At 40.1% G+C, this 21,820-nt stretch overlaps 1 protein-coding gene across 2 annotated transcripts in view; it reads left to right on the top strand.

Moving 5' to 3' along the window:
* Positions 1 to 517: 517 nt before the first annotated feature.
* SPIRE1 (spire type actin nucleation factor 1) overlaps positions 518 to 21,820 on the top strand; it is a 127,434-nt gene continuing 106,131 nt past the window's right edge. The window contains exons 1-2 of one of the 2 annotated variants that reach the window (XM_057368954.1): positions 518 to 1,133; positions 13,143 to 13,177. In XM_057368954.1, coding sequence (XP_057224937.1) covers positions 827 to 1,133; positions 13,143 to 13,177 — 342 coding nt within the window. In that variant the 5' untranslated portion in view covers positions 518 to 826. The remainder of the gene's footprint in view (positions 1,134 to 13,142; positions 13,178 to 21,820) is intronic. The other variant, XM_057368955.1, reaches the window with a different exon arrangement.

Raw genomic sequence — 21,820 nt, 5'->3', positions numbered from 1 at the left:
GTCCAACTCTCTCTCTGTATCCTGGACGCTTCGAATCTTGCTGCTGCTGAGGATGGAGCTTTCCWGGAGGAGGTGTTTGCTTTGGTAGAGCAGACCCTGGAATTCAAAGCCACTCGCCCTCCTGCTGTGAAAGCGGGGACCTGCTGATATGTATCCCCGTATTCGTGATGGCGTGGGTTGGTGTCAGTGTTTAACACTTGGGGGTGCAGRGAGTGTCATCCCGCGTCCCGCCGGGAGCTGTTTGTTTCTGGGGATGGTGGTTACCAACACCCGGCTCAGAAACAGCRGCCCGAGGGTTTTGGGATAAGTGCACCAAATCACCATCCGTGTCTSTGGCAGAGATGGAAGCCCAGCGCCTCGGAAGGCGATCCGGGGCCGGTTGCCGTGGCAGCTCCGGCGTGAATCCCGCCGCGTCCTTCCCCGCGCCCGCCTTGTTGGCCGGTGGCGGCAGGGGGCGCTGCGGCGGCGGGCGGCGCCGTGCGGCGGGGGCGGGCGAGGACGAGGACGCCATTGCGTTGCTATGAGCTGTCGCTCCCCCTGCGGCGGCGGCGGCAGCGGGCGGACCGGGCGCCGATCCTGTGCCTGCCTTCCTCCTGACTCTTGCCTGTTTCCTGGCTCCTGCTGCCTGCCTCGCGGTTCGGGCTGTCCGTCCGGCGGCCTGGTGGCACTAGCGGGGCGGGGAGGATGAGTACAGCGGGACCGGGCGGCAGCAGCAGCACGAGCAGCAGCAGCAGCAGCAGCAGCAGCGCAAGCAGCAGCATCAGCGGCCGCTGCCGCGGCAGCGGGGCCGGTCACTGAGCGAGGAGCACCGCGGCGGACGCAGGGCATGGAGCCCCAGCCCGGCGCCTCCCGCCCGGCCGCCGAGGAGGAGGAGGACGGCGGCGGCGGGTCCGGCGGGCAGCCGGAGGCGCTGTCGCTGGAGGAGATCCTCCGGCTCTACAACCAGCCCATCAACGAGGAGCAGGCGTGGGCCGTGTGTTACCAGTGCTGCGCCTCGCTGCGCGCCCGCGCCCGCCGCGGAGAGCCCCCCGCCGCCAGGCTGGGAGCGGCGGCCGCGCACCTCCGCGTCTGGCGGGACGGCGCCGTCACCCTGGAGCAGGACGAGCCCGACCGGCCGCCCCCGCCCGCCGCAGGTAAGGCCGGGGACCGCCGCCGACCCCACGCAGCTCCCGGCGGCAGCAGCCGGGGGTCGGGCGCGGGCGGCCGCCCGTCTTCCATCAGCCTTTGTCCGGGAGGTGACGGTCCTTCCCGCTCGAGGGTGGCCGTGGGCGAGCGCTCGGCTCCTCGGTCGTGCCGGGGGCCCTGGGGGGATCTGCGTGTCTGTGTGTGTGTGTGTGTGTCCCTGCAGCATCTCGGTGTCGTGCGTGGAAAGGTAGAACTCGTCGCCTCGGATGCGATCGCCTGCGTGCGGACACGGGCAGGCGAATGCGGGTTCAGTGTTTTATAATTGCGTCGTCTCTCCTGGTGCGTAATCAATCCCGTGTCGTCCGCGCACCGGGAGCGCCTGCTCTTGTGGGCTCCCTGCTCCTGGGGTTCCTCCGGCTGCCGTGCATCCCGCAGGGGCTCCCGGAACAGTTTGGCATCAAAAGGCACCTATTAGAAATAGATCCATTTAGATGTGTGCTGACACTAAGTAAGTGAGAAAGCCGTGTACAGGGGCTTAGCACCTACCATCTGTTTTGTTAAAATACCCAGGAAAGCGCAGTTTGCATTGGAAAGGAAAATGAGGGCGCATGTCTGTTYCTCAACCTTTCAAAGCTTCTGGTTTTGAATGTGAAAAGCAGTATTTTTTTTTGTTGCAAGTAAAGCTCGATTTTGGAAAAGAAATCAAAGATAGGCAGCAGAAGGATGCGATTGGTTATCACATACATGATGGTATTCCCCAGCATCAGCCCAGTCCACATTCAGCGTCACAGAATTTTCTGGGAAGACAGAGGTTTCGGCATTTTAAAGTTATGTGAATCAGAAGGCAGTGGTAAATTCACAAAATGAGATTAATGGAGCCCTYAGCATTTAGAGCACGAATATTATGCCTGGTGTTACCATTTAATGAAGCCTTTGGATACAGTGCCTGTCTGAAAAGTCTTTTGGCAGAGATTTGCAGTAATCCAGTTTGGAGTTAGTGGTACATGCAAATACCAAAATATRTTTAGTGGAAGAAGGGACGTAATTTAGTTCTGCAATTGTAATGAGTCTAATAATGACTTCCATTTAAATGTGATCTGGTGTGCTTTTAAAATAGTTTTGAAAACCAGGTCTTTGTAATGTTAATTAAATGCCAGACCAACACCCAGAAATTCCAGGAAAATGCTCTCCTGACCAAGGCATCTGCATGTCACAAGCGCATTGAAGAGTTCTGTATTGCATATGTGTGCTACTTTTTCTTACAGTCTTTTGAAATGGCATTAAGACTTTATCTTTTCTCTATCCTACTGTAAGAAATATATTAATTTACTATGTATTTCTTTCTTTTGCTGCTTTTTTCCTGCTATTGGTGGATTTACCCCATTTCCTCTTACAGTATATTGTTACTGGCTGTAGRAAGGTGTTGGATGTACTTGGATATGGAGTTCAGGCCCCTCACTGATATCCAGCATGTTTAGTTTATGCTAAAGCTGCATGTCACATCTGCTTTACTGTGAAAATGTTTTAGTAAACATTTTCATGTGCTAACCTGTGTGTGTTGATACCACAATTACATTTTTGGATGGCCGATATATATATGTATATATTTTAATCTTCTGGCCCTGTCTATTTTTCTCCTTTTTTCACCTTATTAGTGTATGTACTATTTTGTGTAACACCACATGGGTGTGTTTATTTCTTGGGAATCTTAAGAGAGCGTGTGTATATATCTAAACAAAGATAACCAGTCTGCTAAGACCTCCCAGGAAAGCAGGAGGCGGGAGCTATCCCAGGGAGAGTACCCCCTCCAGTGTGTATAATAGAAAAGGGGAGGCGGGGATTTTTCTGCCAGCTGTCCGCTCCTAAAACACGCTCTGTGAACCTGCTTTTCCATCAGCTGCAGGCTGGTAGGTGCCTGGATTTGAAAWGAGGCAGGATTCCTCCTGGGGTCCTCTCCCTGCCCCTGAGCTTCCTCATCTACCTAACTTGGAATAGACTTTGGAAATAGAGGCCACTCAGCTTCCAGGCTTTCACGAAGGATTTTTTTGATTTGTGAAGCCTGCAGCAGGTTTTCCTGGAGATTGTCATATATGTGATACAGTGATTGTTGGGAATTCACTGTACTGAATATTGAGGAGCTGACAGGCAGCTTCTGGCTGGTATCTTTTGAACTGTTCCTGTTCTTATTGCTGACTGCATTCTCTTTGGGTGATGATTAATGAGCTTCCTCAGCCAGTTACAGCTTCAGCCTCTGGAATGGATATTTGTTTGTAGGCTCCTGTGTTCTCTTAGCACCAGTGAGGAAGAACCGGTGCCCTGGCGCCATGGCCTGGGGAGCAGTACAAGGTTAYATAGGCCCTGGAGCTGTATGGTCACAGTAATGTGACTTTCAAGATACCAATTAAAGTCCTCTTAAAAAGAAGTACTGATTATGTAGAAACTGATGGTACTTTTCCAAAGCAGTTTCTTGTGAAACAGTTTTCCAGGTCATGCCCAATACTTGAAATTCCAAGTAACAATATATAGAAATTGAAGAAAAATGTCCTTGAGATAGGAAAGAGATGAGTTTCACTGATAGTGGGRCAGAAAAATGCCCTTGGAGTTGAATCCCAGTCCTTAAAAACACCCAGAGACTAATTTTCAGATCCTTTTAGTTTTATCTGTGTGATCTATTAGTATTTTGTTATCTTTTTAAAAACTATTAGGTTTTGGTTAAACAGAAATAAAAAGATGATGGATGAAAGTGCCACCCAGTTGTTCATTTTCATGTCACCATTGTTATCACCTGAATCACTGACAAGAGGAGGATCAGGAAGGATTCCTGCTAATTGTTTTCCTGCCTTTGTATTTCAGACAATTTTGATTTAAATGCCTGTGTCAGGAGGTTTGTTAGAGCAATAGGSGTTCTGCAGGTTAAGCTCTGAGTTGTAAAGCTGTTTTGTTCTAGCAATACGTACAAAATGTGTAGGTATAGGTTGGTGCATAGGTTTGGATAGTTCACAGGAACAAATATTGGCTGTTAGTTTCTGTTTTAGTAAACAACAGAATCCTGTGTGGGCAAATAAAGGAATCCCTGAAGAATGGTGTCTTTGGGTAGTGAACATTCGGGCTTTGTCCAGGATTGTGGTGAACGATGTGATCAGTCACGCCTGTCAGTGGGGCTCGGGCAAAGTCAGGAGCAAACACAGCCGTGTCACAGAGTTTGCTCTAGAGATGCACATGAAGTGGTATTTTTACAGAGCAGTGCAGACATTTTTGCTTTTTCCAGAAGCAAAGTAAGAAAGAAAAAAGATTTTGCATGAATATGCAAAAAAAATTTAAAGCTCACTGTAGTTGTCTTAGTGTGGAGCATTGTCTGACCTCTAAAAACCACAGAAGTGTGGGTCCCTTCAAAATGCCCATGATGAAACTGGAGATACAGCATGGAATATATTTTAACTAATGAGTGCTATAGCAGTCTTTGTTACGTGCAATTGATATAAAAAGAGCTAACAGTGGCATCCAATAAAGTGCCAGATGCAATAAAAAACAACTTCTGAAYGAGCTAAAACGTTTGGGGTAAAGATGTGGTTTGACTCCTCCAAGCTCTCTTCTTGCAGAACCGCATTTATGTGTGTTTTTATAAATTTGAAGCAATAATGAAATGATAGATAGAGGAGCAGAAAACCCACACAGGAGCTGGCAATCGACATCATGCCCAGGATCCAGCAGCCCCAGGATACTGCAGAGGCTGCTTCACTGGGGTTGTGCCATCGCTGCAAGCTGGATAAGGAGCTCTTGCTTTTCAGTGCAGAGGCTGTGCCACCTCCTTCCCACAGAACAGTTTTTGGGGATGAACAAGCTTGGTAAAATGTAGGTTTTCCCTGGATGTTTGTTAGTGCCAGCTCTCTGGCTTAGCAAAGGCAGCCCCTGACTTTGGAYRTTGCACTGAGCTCCTGAAGAGSAGCACYCACRAGGATCTCAGAAAGGGGCAGAGTGGGTGTTTTGAGCACTGAGCCAGGGGGTTGGCATGAATGTGGTGCTGCTCAGCCTTCCCTTTCCCTCCCGAGAGCCTGCTTCTGTGGGTAGTGTCACTGGCCCTTCTTTTGCCTCCAGCCCTAGGAGAGAAAGCACACAGGCAAATTMCCGCTGGTCTTACCAGAAGCAAGTATTGTGCAGATTTTTGTCTTGGAAATGTGCCAGGCGTTCAGCAGGAGGGCATAACACATGGAGTATTCTGGCTTTGAATCAAAAAGATCACAGAAAAGTTGACTGCATGGTGGCTTTCACGGGACTTGGAGGGCTCAGGGTGAGACACGCTGGAGAAGAATAGTTTATGTTGTCTTGGCCATTTTAATGATTTTTGTGTCCCTTTTACATACTTGTCTGCCCAGGTTTTAGAAGGCAAGAGTGGAGAAATAGGATGACTAAATGCAAATTCAACTTTTGTGCATGAAGACATTCTGATCTGTCAGTCCCTGGTGGAGCACTGAGGAAAAATATGCATGATTTTTAGAGGAAAATGAATGTACTGCCATTTTTCTTCTAATTTTGTTGATCCTTTTTAAAGATGATGGATGGGAGTATCCTTTCTTGCTCTTTAAATTTTGAAAGAGGTGTTGCTATGAATCCTTCTAAAATAAGTAGTACCTTTAGGATGAAGACTTCATTGTGTTCAGAATTCAGATTTAGTTCGCAGGTATTCAGAAACATCTGTATTTAAAAATAGAAAGGYTTGATGTATTGAGCCTCACTTTCTTGTGCAAGAATTTTAAGATTGATACCTACGTAGGTATTTTAATGTTGGAAGTCAGTGTAGGARGAAAATAGTACTAGACAGCAGAAAGGAGCCTCGGTGAGTTGATGCTTCTGTCTCTTGCTGTACTGATCTGTGGAAGAGTGAAAGCTTAGGCTTTATTTATGCCAGGCTTTCTGTCATCAGTGTGGTTCCCAGTAGTAAGCGTGAACTGGAAGGCTTCCAGTCATGGCTTATGTGGGTGCATCCCGTGCACTGGGAGTTACGTGGGCTCTCTGTGAATATCWGCAGATGCTGGGCATCCTATTGTAGGCAGCTCTGGTGGGGGAGGACAAAATAAGCAAAGAAAAGATCTCAGAACAACAAAATAATGGGTTTGGTTAAAAAAGAAAAGTGCATMTTTCAAATGCCTGCACAAAAGAAATAGAAGGAAATTGCCAACAGGGATAAGTGACCTTAGTTACCGATATTTGTATGGGGAAATGTTGAAGATGGTAAGTATGCAGAGAAGGAATGAAGTCTGAAAACTGCATTCGTTCCCAAGGAAAACATTGAACTTTGAACTTAGAAAGAAGCACTTTGATGTGTTGTGGGCTCCTGATATTAATAATGACTTAAAGTAAAAGATAATACATCTTTTGTTTAACAGAGGTTTTCTTGGCTAAGCAGTAAAATGTTGCTGTAGAAAGGAAAATGGAATTTTAGTTGTCATTGTTAATGGTGATTGAAGAGTAGAGTGAAAAATAAGGCATCTGCCATGATGTTGCAGAGAGTTAATATCGTATCCCTATGGGACCTGGCTGGAGAAAGAATGAAGATGCTTTTTGTGGGGGAAGAAGTAGGTAGTGGATAATGGAGTCCAGCTTTAGGGCTGGCTGGAGTTGATAGTTTACCCCACAGTACCCTGTGAAAGGTGATGGCTGGGACTGGGGGAGCACAAGAGGAGCTTTGGAAATGAAGACAGAGGCAGTGTATGATGTGACAAGGGGGAGAGAGAAGGAGAGAGCGCCTTGAACAGGACGATTCAGAGCAGGATGTGATCAGAGCGACAGGCAGTGTGAATGGCCCGCACCACACCAGAACTGTGGATGRGTCTCACCCAAGCCAAGTGTGTAGTAGGAATGTTTCAGGTGATGAGAGGATTAAAGGCATGTAACATCCTGGATCCATGTTGGCAATGAATGTACCTTTATGAAAGTGGGGAAGGTTTCTCGTAATACCTGTTAAAAAGAAGCTGAAGAGTGTTTACTCTTTGTTTCTGAATTAGTTTGTCATGTTCCAGTGCTGGATTCAAACAGGAGACAATGCTGTCCTGTTCCTGATAAAACCTTAAAAGAGCTTGCATGACACATGCAACTATGATTGCATTTTATTGCTGAATTTTATTTCTGTGCACTTTAAGAGGAACAAAAGGAGATGAGTCACTTTGTGTAGTGTAAATACAAGACAGCAAAGACATAGCTGAGGCAGAGAAGAATTGAGAGAAGYCCTTTTTCATTTACTTGTGATAGTTTATTAACAGTTGGTGACAGTTCTTAACAGATCCAATAGTGCTGTGTTATCAGTTTAGAAAAGCTGTAACCAGCTTGAAACTCCAGATCCATCAAATATAATGGGGGAAACTGCTGATGGCTTGAATGGAGTCGCAGTTCTGCCAGGAGCACACATACTTGCTGAATGAGCAGGCGATGGGGTAGCTCCAGGAAAAATTAGAATATGATCAGAGTAACAGAAATTTTAAAAAATAAAAATCAAGACACATGAACTCTGCAAATTCATGATTTTTTTTGGTGATGGGTTGGTATCTGTACAGGCCAGAGTAGAGTGAGTGCAGTATCTCTTTTTAAGCATCGGCAGAAGAGACTGGCAGCTATGAATGGCATTCAGCAGCACTTGGAAATCCAGAGCTATGGCAGTTTGTATCTTAGAGTAACAAAAATTGATGTGATGCCTAGGAAAACTTACAGGTTGGCTAAGGAGAGTGAGCAGTGAAATACAGAAAAAATCATATGTTGATCACAGCCTTGTGCAGAATAGAAATGAGACAAGACAAAGAGCAACCATATAATTATATCTTAGGAGGTAGCTCTAAGGTAGCATGGATTTGTTAATTTGCAATTTAAAGTATTTTTATTACAACACTTAACAGRGTATTAATACAGAGGACCACTTAGTCATTAGCTTTGCTTTGTGCAATGTGCAAAAAGATTGCTTATGACTGTTCAAGATGAGGAGTAACTTCAATGAAGTGTTGAATGTAGAAAAAAGAAGAAGGCATGAAAAAAGATTTGCACAGGAAAGGAAAGTCCCGATTGTCATTGGTCTGAAAACCTCTCTAAGAATTTTCCTTGTATTCTCTTACAGTTTTTGCAATTTCTTTTCTCTTTCCCAAGCAGACAAATGAGGCATATAATTACTAAGTCATCAGCTGTAGTCTGATACAGAAATCATGAGTCATATCCAAAAAGCCACAAACTCTAAAACCTCAGCTCATTTCTTATTACTGTCTGATTACAGTATACTCAAAAAAATACTCAAAGCCTGAGTATTTTTCTTATGAGCTTGGGTGTATGCTTCCTGCTCTGAGGGGTCTTTGATTACCTCTCCTAATYGGGTCTGCTTCCTTCCACTTCTTCATGTTCTTACTCTTTTTGAGCTTCTTCCCTGCATCCTGATGTGTCTTACTCGTGAGCTATCCTTTGCCTATATTTGTCTTTTTCTCTTTTTCTATTTCTTTTTATCATGCAAGTTTTCACTGTCTGTTCTCAGCTTGGCTCACTCCTCCTGCATCAGTATTTTCTTCTCCATTTAATTAGTAATCCTATTCTTTGCATATTTATCTTCTTTTCCTTCTGCTGCATGACTTGTTTACTTATTTCATTCCCTTTTATTGGTGCTCATCTTCACTCCTGTATTGATGGAACTTGTCATTTTTGGTAACTAATCTGACCAGTTGCAGATTAGTTACCAAACCTCTGTTKTTTAATAATTCCAGATTTACCAAAACTCCAGTTTCTGCAATTTGATGTTTAAAAGTGAATCTGAACTTCTTTATTTTTTTTTTTTTTTGCTTGGGGAATCTTCATTTTCTTAAGGGCAGGAGCTCACTATTGTAGCTACAGTGCATCTTGAAGATGTAAAAGCTAGAAAACAAACACAAATTCTGTTTATTGTTAATTTGGGGGGTGTGACTGAAGACTGATCAACTCAAGGAACTCGAGTTATGATTCTCATTCTCTTCCTTGCTACCTTTCCTTAGCTTAGCCCTTATGTTCCTTCTTCATCCTCTTCCACTGTCCTCCAGGACATCCAGGCAGTGTCTGTCATTCCTGAGGGCAACTTGAGTTCTGTTATTGTGGCAACAGCAACTTGATTTCACTCCAAGCCTGCAGAAGTGGGTGGTGACATTTAATTATAATRTTAATCATTAACACAAAATGAGTTTCAGGTTTGTTGCCAATGTGTGCATCAGCCATGCTGTTGCCAGAGAATCAGTGTTTATCATTTCAATCCTGGAAGAAGCTGTCTTGAAGGGAATGCCTGTGGATCTGAGCAGAGCAGTCTGAGATACTAGAGGAAGATTAGGGAGATGCTCTGAGCTGCAGGGCTCTTAGAGAAGCTGATTATMRCCAAAATAATTGCCATGTGATCCTGGTGCCACATCACTAAAGYCAACTCTGTAGCTTGATTTTTCTTCAGCAAGRAGAGTGCAAATGGGTTTGCACATCSYATGTGCTGGCCTRCAAACAATCTGGRTCAGTCCATTYCARCAAACTGAGTTACCTGTTTTGCTCTTAAAACTCAGTCTTGAATGTGTGCTTYCTACCATTGGTAGGAGCACTGGGAGCTCCTGCCTTAAGGGATGAGACAGTGTTCCCTAGTGCTTGAGGAAGGTTTGTCATGATTTCTCCTGCTGAGGGTTGGACAGAACAATAATTTCCATATAGAAATTTTAAAGAACAAAAAATTGAATGTGAAGGTTTGGGGTTTCTTTTAAATTTTTTTTTTCTGTCAAATGTATCTCTCCGAAGACTGTTTCTAGAAGTACAGGAAACCTCCAATATAAGTCACTTTCCTTCTTGCAAAAACTGTTCATTTTTTTGTGTTTCAACAAGCTGAGGGTGAACACTGATCTAATTTTCCAAGCTGTAGTTTGTTTATAAACTGAAGTTGACAGTTAAAGTTATGCTGTTTACTGGTAATGAATGCATCAGCTTCTATTTGAARGCTGTCATGAAAAATTACTGTTGAATATTTTTTGGCAGTAAGAGTGGTAAAAATGCTGCRCAGATGAATATCTAGTTCAATGGTTCTGAAGTCTGAAGAAGCCTACGTCTATGTTAAGAAGCAGCAGCCAAAATAGCTTTTTAAGACTTTACSTGTTTACCAGAGAAGCACTTCATCATCCTTGCAGACAGAGACTATTCTATGACTTATGGGGAGTTTTTTTGTTCTCCCAGTGCAAATGAAGGAAGYGTGACCCTTAGGCTACATTTATGAGTTACTGCTTTTTCAGTCAGCTGAAGAGAGAAGAAATTTCTACTCCCAGCCAGTATAAATAAATACAGTATAAGTAAATTGGCTTGCAGGGGGCATGTAAAAGCAAATTAATTTCAATCTTGATAGATGCATGTGAATACGTTAACAATATTGTTGATGATCTCTTCAGAAATGTAGTAAATTCCCAATGGAGGGAGACCACAAGTGACTGCAAACAGCTTTGGGAAATCTGCTGAGTGTGTAGCTGGATTTAAGGTACAGAGGTTTATGGAATGGTATGGTTAATAATGATCCTAATGCAATTTATATTACAATAAATATTGTAAGCTATAAGTTGGTAGCTTGCACCAGCTATAGGACATTGTCTGGGTTCATGAGAGACTTAACCTGCTTATTACTGCCCCTTCCTGCCCCTCCATATGCAGTCATGATAACACTGTTGGGGTTTAAAATGCTGGTATATATAGGAATAAATAGTTAAATTTAATAATAAAGCRAAAAATGAGTAATGATTTGCTTTGAAAGCAGTAGTAAATTTTGATAGTACCATATATGAAATAAGAAAAGTTTCCAGAGTTTGAGTGATTTTCCTTGAGGAGCACCTTTCATGGAAGTTTATAAAAGGAGCTGCAAGATAAGCTTCCTGCTGTTACTTTCAGAAATTCAAATTTTTTCTCTCTTGTTTTGGTCTGGGCAGACTTATTTGTCTTCTGTGCTTTTGGGCTTATTTGGGACTTCTGCTAAAAGGATCTTCATAGGATCTCAGTGTTGCTATGAGGTGTAGCAATGAGTGCTTTGTGCTGCTGAGAGGATTTGTGGACAGTTTGGCTCCTGTTCCCTTAGACCATAGGAGATACTAGTTCAGATATTTTAAATTATCAGTGATTGCAAACATTGGTGGCTTGCTGTATGCATTGGATTGCTCTAGCTTTGGAATTAGTACTTTTTTTCTGAAATAGTGATTTTTTTTAAAAAAAGTAATGTCTATTTATAAAGACAGCATGTGCTTCCCCCCCCCATTTTTGCTACAGTTCTGTGAATTAATCTTGTAACATCTTGTGTCATAGTGATCCTTTGTTTTGGTCATCTGTCATTTGACTTTCACAAAAGTTGCCCCTAATGTTAATAAATCTACTAGTAGCCCCTAGTGTTAATAAATCTGCTAATAATTATAGGAATAGTTAGAAAACATTATTCCTGTTTATAATTTGTAACAATCACGTGGATGTTACAATTTTAAACACCAAAATATCTATTATGTGGATCTTACAGTGAATGAACCAGAGGTACCAGTCCTTTTGGAAAGATAATAATTTGCGATGCAAAAGCCTTTTAAAGTCACTCCTCTGCTCTTGRTTTTGAAGTCAGACACCAGTGCTAAGCATTCAGCTTGCTTTGGCAATGGTTCAAAGGGAAAGTAAACAACTTTCACTCTGTTAGGTGTGTGCTCCCTATTCATTCAGGATGTGTTTAACCTTCAGTTTCAAAGGGAAGGTGACCAGTTCAGTATGAAAAATTAGATTTTTTTCTGTGCAGGTGAGTCTTCCCCAGAGTTGAGTGTTTTGCATGCCGTTCATATGAAGTCAGTGTGATCACTTGTCTGTGCAAACATTGTGCCAGCCAGTTGGTTGAGCTTCCTTGGGCTTGTCAGCCAGTCTGATGAAATWGTCCTTCCAGTTATGGATACAAATCACAGGCTTTTCCAAACTATTGCAGTGTATCCTTCACAGCCATCACCTGAGCATGTGCTGTCAGTGTACATGCAGTCAAGCCAATGCGTCTTGTTCTGATTTTTGAGTATGAGAGGTCTCAGAATTATGTCATGTGTTTTGTAGGCTCTTTGTCATTGAGTCCAAAGCTGCAAATTCTAAACCAGCAGTGTGAGTGCAGTGCCACTGAAAAGCTAAGACAAAAAAAGTAGAATTTGATATAAAATGAATATCAAAATATTGGTGTTTTGAARTTAAAGTTTTAGGTAGGTCCCCTTTCAAATGGATAGATTTCTGTAGAATAATTTTTTTCTATCAGGAAATCATCCTGTTGGGATTCCTTCACACTATTTTGATAATGATTATTAATACAAGATGATAAAAGTGYTGCTTTTAGTGACATTTTACTTTCCTAATGCACTGTGAAATTTCAGTCTTTTTGCTAAGCTGTCAAGCTACTTTGGTATAAAACTGGTTTGTGTTTCAGAAAATTGAGATTTCAATTTAATGAAACAGTTCAGAAACTTAATTTTTCTTTATTAAACAAATTCCATAGTGATGTGTCTGAACTCAGAGGAAATGCAAAAATTGACAARTGGGACTTACAAAAATAGTACAGTAATGTTTTAACTTTAATTTGCCTGAACTTTGGGTTTCTGTTGAACTCTTTGAAATCCCAGAAGTATCAGATGAAACAGTAGCTTTTCCCTAGTTTATGAATTAATGCTGCTTATTCTCGTGGAATAACTTTGCTACTGCTTAATTCAAGCCAACATATTTTCATGTTCCCTCCATGGCCAAACATCAATCATATTATTTAAATAATGATGCCAGGCATTAAAGAGACATCTTTTTAAAAGCAGGTATTGTAAAGGATCCAAATARAAAGGGTAGGGCCTTCTTGTTGTTAATACCATGATGCATATATAATAAAGACATTATTGAAATGTGTGATTCAAGTAGGACAAAGAATACTTGGCAATTACTCAAAAAAGAGGAGTGACTCAAGTTTTTAGTTTTATTTTTTCCATTGTCTCTTACTTAATCGGAAAACTTTTTTTTTTCTCTTACAGATAAATCTGGCCGTGTACACTGCTCAGAAATGGAGGTAAGAAAAGTATTTTGTGTTCTCTGTTAGTGCTGATTTAACTCAGCTCTGTTTCATTAACTTATAGTGCACATGTAGTGTTCTTGCAGTGTGGAATTATTGCAAGGTTGTGCTTGTGTATTGTACTTAGGACTTCTGCTGGCAGGTGCAGTGAGGGTGTCTTAACATGGGATATTTAACCTTGTGTTCAAAATTAGAGGCAAGAAAGGTTGCATGGTTTTTCAAGAACAAAATTAAATTAAAAAAACAAAATTACATTCTAAGCAGCCAAAGTAATCTAATTTTATACTACTCTCTTTAAAACACATATGTATTTTAAAGAATATTTAATGTAGATAATTTTCTACATTGGATTAATGTTGGATTAATTATTTTGTTATACTCACTTTGGAAAGGACTATAGGTCACGGAATACATATTTTGTGTTTATGGAATGGCTTGGTCACTTTTGATGTCATGAGAATTTGCATGGAAGCAGAGAATAAAAGTTATATCAGGGTTGTTCATTTAAAGGCATCCTGATTTCAGATACTTTTGATATACTTTTTAATTTATCATTTGGCAGTGTTTTGGGGCCCAAGAAATACTGTATGTCTTGCTGGGGTAGCAACAGAAACAGAAATCCAGTTAAATGTGCTGGATTTATATGTTTAATCTCTGTTTTTGAAACTGTTATTAGTGCTGTAATTGTTTGATATGTCAGATTCATAGATTTAATCCAAGACTGAATGCAAAACTAAGCAGAACATCCAGCTGAACAAGATGTGGACTCATAGTCTAATTTTTATTATCATACAGTGTAAATGATACAGTCTACTCAAATAARCTTTTCCAGCAATAAATACAATTTCTGTGTCCTTTGCAGGGCAAGCCTTTTCTTGCCGCCTTTGAACTTTCTTTGAAATGTAAAACTGAGTTTTTACTTCAACTGTTCCATTCAGGAACAGTTCAACCTCAGGCTGAGCCTGGAGAWGGGACAAGTGGAGCATCTTAATTGGCGGGTTGTCAGCTTTCTCATCAATAATATATGAGAAGGTGACAAAGTGCTCTTACCAAGTGGTTTATTCATAGATTAACTGTGCATGATGATGGCTGGTTATAAAGACAAAATGAAAGGCCAGCTAATTCAACAACAAATGGTAAAATGGTGAGGCTTTCCAGGTTTTTTCAAGTATTAATAATAACATTAAAACCAGAAATGTCCTTTCTGCATGATACTGCGTAAGGAGTAATTCATAAGGGATGGAAGTACAGAAATTGGAAGTAGGCATGTTTTATTGCCTTGTGTGGTTTGGTTTAAACAAACACATCCTGGTTTTGTTTCAGGATTTGTAAAATCTTAGTTCCCAAATATAGTGCCTTAATTACAAATTATAATCTAGTGTGTCATATGCTTTGCATACTAAATATTGATTACAATTTTGTTTCGTTTTTTTTTAAAAGAAAGGTAATGAAAGGCCATAACACTAAAAACACAGATAATAAACTACTGTTAAAATATTTTTAATAAAACATAAAATAATTTATTTTGGGAAAGTAGAATTTTTTTTTTCAAATGAAAATATCTAGTAAGAGTCAGTTCAGTATGCTATATTTCATCTTCCATGGGAAAAGAGTTTTCTAATTTTGATCTTTTAAAAGTATATTTGTTGATAGTTGAAAAGCAGATTGAAGCTTCCCATGAGACAGAGGCTTCATTTTAAAATATCTCCAATAAGCATCACTGTGATCATTAGCACATTGACTCTTCTCTTTATCTTTGTCATTTTGAAGGAGGCTATGAAGGAGTCACTGGCTTTTTCCTCCCCCAAAATTCCTTTGGGGTTGCAGCGTTAGGCTTGAAGTTGATGATGTTTGTGTTTTTCAGAGCTAGGAATTCAGCAGAGACAGCTCGTCTCACTTTTTTGATTCCTGTGGAAGAGAGCATGGCCTAAATGAGCATATTTGGATATACGGGAAACTCCTTAAAATCTTAACTAATAACAATCATAACTTTTTTTTTTTTTGCAAAACATCCTGTAAACAATCCTGAATTGGTGCACATTTTATTTCAAGCCAGCAATTTGAGTGGTGTGTCARGTTCAGAGTCCAGGTGCCATACCCATGATAGGAAGATGGGAGTAAGGAATAAAGGTGACCTTGTTTAATCTGCACCTGCCTTATGTACTGTTATGTACATAATGATAGCGCTCCTTAGTCATCTCAGCCGAGGTGGTGAAATTATATAAAATATGCCAGCCTCATTTGTAAATATTTAGTGCTCATATAGAAGGTATTCTGTGAATGCAAAGTGATTCATCTGTAGGAGGGTTTAATTGCCTTCTATTTGAGAAGACCCACCTAAGTGAGAGCAGGCCTGTTGTGTGTGATTAATGCAGTTAACCAGGACGTGCACTAACACTGAGACACACGCAACCTCTCACRTTGTTCAAGAGTCTGAAAGGAATGAAATAGCCTGTCCCAAACAATGGTGAATGAATTATTCCACKCCATTCAGTCCAAGTCAAATCACTGAAGGAATCAATTGTGGAAGTGTTTTCGGTAGACTGTGCACTCTCTATGCAAATTCTATTCATGAGCTCTCAGTATYGCTATTAAAAATCTTAACCTACAGTGAAAAATCACAGTACTTGGCTATGGAGCTGATTTTTTTTAACCTTTTCATTGGAAACTTGAAGCACTGACTGTATTTCATATAACAATTCAGGGAAATACACATACAGTGTTGACTTTCATACAAATGAGAATATAMCTGTTAGTTTGGTGTATTGATGCAAATAAAATTAATCACCTCTCTCACGCAGATGAAAATGAGAACAGGTATTTAAGAGCACAGAATGTTAGGATTTCAAAAGGGGGGGGGGTCATAATTTTGTGTTAAAAACAATGCCACACCTATATTCATGTGTGTTACTTGCTGRTAATTCAAGCAGTGTAAAATGTGTATTTAGCATATACAATATCAAGGGTTCATTTTTTAATCTGCATTGAGTGTAAACAAAAGTAGTGTTCTGATTGAGGAGTAATTGCTGCAGCAAACAATCCTTGTCATGCACAGTGATAATCACTTTGTTCTCCTTCCTGAGCATTAACCTTATGGTGACAAGGGAGAAGAAATGTCACTGCACAGAGGACAGGCAAAAATGTTTGAGAATCATTTCTTTTAGTAAAATATGAATGTGACTTCATATGAAATAAGATTTCATTATATACTAAAAAAATAAATTTATCTGTGAGTGCTTGGTTACAAATCTGGTAATTCCATGAAAGCTTTCGATTTCTTGTGCTTTTAAGAGAAAATGAACAAGAACTTAGAATTGCCTTCTGGAAACCAAAGTAGAACCACGCATCTTTTCTTGCGAACGTTAATTTGTGCTTGAGCATTATGTGGCAGTTCTGATAAGTGAAGCACTCATCCCTTGCTGATGGAATTATCTCRCAGAGAAGCTGCACTCCAGCTTTTGAGGGACCTGTTATTTCAGATACCTGAAAGCTCATTATGCTTGTTCACTGATGTGGGGGTTCTGTGGCAGTCGGTCTGGCCTCCTGATTTTCCTGAAATACTCCATAGTTGCAAAGAAGCAGCTTAACAGACATTTGATTAAATAGCAAACACACAAAAAAGSACAGTCTAGATTTTGATCTTTAGTGTTTTTTAATGAACTGCTTTTTCAAGAGTAGTTTTGTTTTTTGTAATTTGTATAAGTTTCTAGCACATGGGGAGGAGATCGATCTTGGAGAAAAATGGATTTCTGGTGTTTACTTGCTATAAGCTTGACACATTGCCCTTTTCATTCAGTAGTTTCATTGGGAATACACAGCAAATATTGGGCTGGAGAACTAATAATGTATTTGGCTAAGCTGATTTAGTGATAGTCAAATCCGGCCATCTGTCCAGAGTTCTCTTAAGAGAATTCAGCTGTTTCTTGTAAAGGCTTTGTAATTTTGCAGTGTATGATGTGCCTTTATTAATSTACACACCCTAAAGTCACACAGGATTTATGATGAAATCTTCATTCCAGTGATACCACCGATAAACCTTTCAATCAACTGGGGAAGAGTCCAGAGGCGGTTTCAGCCTTTGGTCTTCTGACAATTTCAGATAATGGATGGTGGAAAAATAGTTCTTACAGGGAACATTTTGCCTGTGAAAAACACAAATAGTAGAGCATGGACTATTAAATTAAATGGTATTTGTTTTTCTTTGATGTTTTGGAGGTTTTGTCGGTTTTGGGGGTTTGTTTTTGGTGGGGGATTTTTGACTTTTGGTGACTACAGAATTGCCTATATTTTTTCATGGCATGAGATGGAAGAGTCTGCAACTACAGATTATCTGAATCTGAAAGAGGACTCAGAGTTCTGGAAGTATAAGATAATTTTCACAGCTCTTTAGTTTTGCAGAACCCTTTCTATATAAATTCTATCATATATAGAATTAAGAAGATACCCATCTAACCAAAGGCATGCTAGCATCCCTATGGCAGCAATCATATGTACTTATTGATAGTTATCATATCAATTAGCTTTAAGGTACTATTTTTTGAATAAACCAGTGCCAGTGGACGTGTTTGCCTGTCTGTTCAGAGCAAGAGACTAATTTGATTGCTCATTCAAACTCTAAGAAAAAATGAATTTTTAGATGTTGTTTGCATGCCTACAATTTAACGGCCCTTTGTGTTGTCCTTCTTTGTTGTTCTGTATAATAAAAGACAAGTTTRGAGTATTAGTATGAAATAAAAATGCTGTGCCTCATACTTTTTTTTTTGCTTCTTTTAGCAAATAAATTTTAGGCTGCAAAATTTACAACTACATTTCTGATGTGCTAAATCTCTTGAAAGGTTCTGCAATTATATGACATTGTTTTTCCATCAACTCTGCTAGTTATGAATGTACTGTTAGAGATGCTGTGTTTTCCTACTGCTTTGCTAATTTCCAAAAGGCTAATAGTAAAAGCGTGATAACATAAGGAGTACCCTTTCTGTGGATGGATGAATAGAAGTGGAAAATAGTGTGGTTGCATGGAGGGAGTTCTTTGTTACTTCTTGAAGGATTTTGCCTACGGCASAGCTGAAACTGAGGTGAAATACACCCTGGAGTTCAGTAAGTTCAGTTTCAGTGATAAGTTTGGCCTGATAGCRTTGGCTTTTTGATCTGTAGGGGACAAACTCCAACTCAAACCTTCTGTTCCTGAATATCTCTGTTCACTCAGAAGTTCAACATTCACAACGTRAGAGGCATGCAGCAGACAGGTGATGAGAATGAGATACATAAAATGTAGGTTAAATGACAGATGAAAAGCATACAGAGCAGCTCAGTCTCTGAAGATTTCCTGTTGTTTACAGCTCTTCTTTCCCTGCACCACTTCGGTTCACACAGCACTTATRCTTTCAGTGATGATTTTAGCAGTACTGAATAGGTTCAATTTGGTATTTCATTTTTGGGAAAATAAGGGAAATCAGACTTTAGCGTGTTTTGGGTTCTTTCTTCACATGAGCAAGGTGCATTTTAGTGGGCTGGTTACATATCTTAATATAATACTGCATTTTGTGCTGCATTTTTTAATCCATATTCTACTTTCGCTATTGTAGGACATGAATAACTGAATAACTTCCTTTCACKAAAGTGGGTATGCATGGTGTTTTATGAAGAATTTTGGATTTTATTTTTTTTTTTTTGGTAAAATGTGGTAGTCCTACTGGATTATTAAATCATCTTAAGGAAGTTGTTCAAATACACCTTTTTGTGTGTGTATGTTTCTAACCGATGTTTAATTTTTTTTATATTTCTATGTGACTGGGTTTAGAGGCTCTCCGACATAAAGTTCCTTGAAATCTAGGCAGCATTATTCCAACAACAATAACATGCATTGCTGGCCATGGCTAATTTTAACATAGCTAAGATGGCCTAATTGCTTGTTAATCAGTTTTGTATTTGGTCAGTGGTCAAAGAAGACAGGAACTGGAGAACTCAACACTTGATTTCACTTYAGCAGTTCAGTTACTAGGCACAGGTTTCCCAGTTTAAAAGCAAAWGTTGTTTTAAATTTAGCCATTAAGAACATGAGGTAAGAATTGAAAAACAATATCAGTAAGTTTGTTTTCAAAATGTGAAGAGATTTACAGTGAGAAAAATAGTTGTTTATAAATAAGATAAATTCAGAGTGCTCCCACCTACTTCGTTTAATACACCTGTGCTCTTCTTTGAAGTCATAACTTATTAAGATTGAGTCATTCTAACATTCCTGCTTTGAATGTGCTTAGAAATATTGATCTAATTCATCTAAACAATTCTTGTATGAAGTAGATCGTGTTTGAGCATTTAAATTCTTGTTAGTCACTTTATACTTCACATGTRTAGGATCCTAGCAATTTATACTTGGGAAAATAACAAAGTCTTATGAAAGGCTTTTTTAAAATGCAGCTTTAGCTGACCTAATGCAGAGGAACATGTGGAATTTTAAATGAACAAGTAGATAGTGTGGTTAATCTTTGTTTAGTCTTCAATCTCTCTTGCTGCTTTCTGTTATTTCCTCTCTCTGCTGGAAGCAAGAACGACTGTTGTCCTCTGGTTGTGAACATGCAGAAGCTTCATTTATTGCAGGAGAAGGGAGGAGAGATCTGGTGTGCCTCACAGGATTTCTAAAGGTTACTCAGGGAAACTACTAAGAGTAAAGCTTAATTGGAATTTTAGTAAGATACAGATTTTCAGCAGGTTAATAACAAGGCAGGCCATGGTGGTTGGTTCAGAAATTCCYTGTAACACTGTCTTTGAGCATTCAAATATCATAAGGCTTATTCTAGCATACAGTGAGATCACCAGATAACGATCTGTTGAAAATAGCATGGTTTTTTTTTTCATTAATCTCTCAGTTTTAGTTAATTCATGCACAAATACTTGTTTTTTTTTCTTTGTACTTCTGTGACTAAATGTTTTTCTTCCCATGAACACTTAGCATGAGTTTTTTATCTAAATCACTTGACCTGAGAAGTTGAGACATTAAACAAAGCAAGATTTGCAGTGGAGTTGTGAGAATGTGCAGCACTGTGARCTGTCTTTGGCAGAGCGGATCCTGAGTTGGTCTTGGGGCTCACTGAGGCAAAAGGGGGTTTTGTTAGTTTTGTACTTTCTTTTGTTGGACTCGACACAGTGCAATTCATTYGAGCTTTTGTTCCAAAGTGAACTTTATAGCAACTGGTAAGTTGCTGTGCTCCCCATGACCTACCAGTGTGAACATTTTCATCTTAAACTGTTTGATTTTGTCTGCCACTTACATGTCTGTAATGTCAATCACAGGGAGACAAAGCAAGCTCTAAGATTTCTTCTTCACAGCATGAAGGAAAGMAAGATGTTCCACACTGAACTCTTGGATTAGCATTTATTGTTGCTGTGTGCTGAAGCAGGTGAAGCAAAATACTTTTATTTACCATAAAAAAATAAAGAGGTTAAATTAAACACACAGATAATATTAGACTAAATTCTAAATGTGTATTTCATCACACCCCTTTCTTCTATTAACCAGTGGTAATTATGAAGCACCTGTAATGCATTTAGTACTTCACCCTCAGCAAGAAGGGAAGGTTAAATAATTAACTAGGACAAGGCAAGCTGTTCACACTTAGTAGATTAACTCCTRCTTCATTTAAGAAAGTAGGGGTACTCTGTTAAAGTGACCAGTTTTTCTCTACCACTTATTAGTCCCTAAGCCTGAAACACCCTTGTCCAAGTCTCCTGTCACCGTTTCTCACCTGTATTGTACCTTTACTTCCAAGTCTCCCTCTCCTGCTTTCTTTCAAAACTTTTTATAGTTCATTCATTAACCTCCTTTATTTCTGCTTCTCCTTAACCAGAAAGTTAATCATCTGCTTTTGCGGATGTCACTGCCTCTGCACAATATTTGATAATTCTCAGTGTTGCTGAAATGACTCTCTGTTCCAAATGTGTCCTTTCACAGATCTCTGCTCTTCTCCTTGTTTCTTCTGTTGGTCCTAGTGGATGTTGTACTGCTATCTGTATTTATTATTTTTCTGCTGTGTGTTTCTCATTGTGTCTTTATCTTCCTCTGTTATCTGGACCTGTGATACAGCGTTATCTTTGACTCGCACCCCTTCCTCTCCTCCAGATGCTTGCCAAATCCTTAATTACTGTCTGCTAAAAGCACCCCTCTCTTCTCTGTTGCCAAGATGATAATTCAGGCTTTGTGTTTTCTGTGTTGGGTTGTCTTGGCTGATGCAAACTGCCTGCCACCTACTCCTTTATTGGCAATGATGGGAATTATTTCTTCAAAGTTTTTCGAAAGACTCTCCTCTGGCTGCATTGTAGCTTTGGGATTGCCATATGTTGCTTTTTGCTTCACCTGTGACCTACACATTCAGGCGATCTTCTTCCTGCTATTATAGATCTGAAGCAAACACTCACTGTGTAGTAAACAAGTTGCTCCATCTGGTCTGTTTGTTTAGGAAGATGTGCCATGTGTTGTTTGCTTTTAGAGAAAGCTCTTACAAATTTTTCAGGGAACATAGATGAGAGAATGCACGTGTCCTTCTACACTACATATTTCAAACTCCTTYACTATATGGTGATTGTGAATCAATACTTTCTTGTGAATATGTTTTGTAGCATGTCGATTACATTGTTTTTCTGAGC

This window comes from Malurus melanocephalus, unplaced genomic scaffold (genome assembly GCF_030028575.1).
Source record: "Malurus melanocephalus ecotype Western Australia unplaced genomic scaffold, MMel_1.1 scaffold_99, whole genome shotgun sequence".
Taxonomy (NCBI): Eukaryota; Metazoa; Chordata; class Aves; order Passeriformes; family Maluridae; genus Malurus; species Malurus melanocephalus.
Note: the sequence above shows the minus strand (reverse complement) of the source record. Positions and strands in the feature narration are given on the sequence as shown.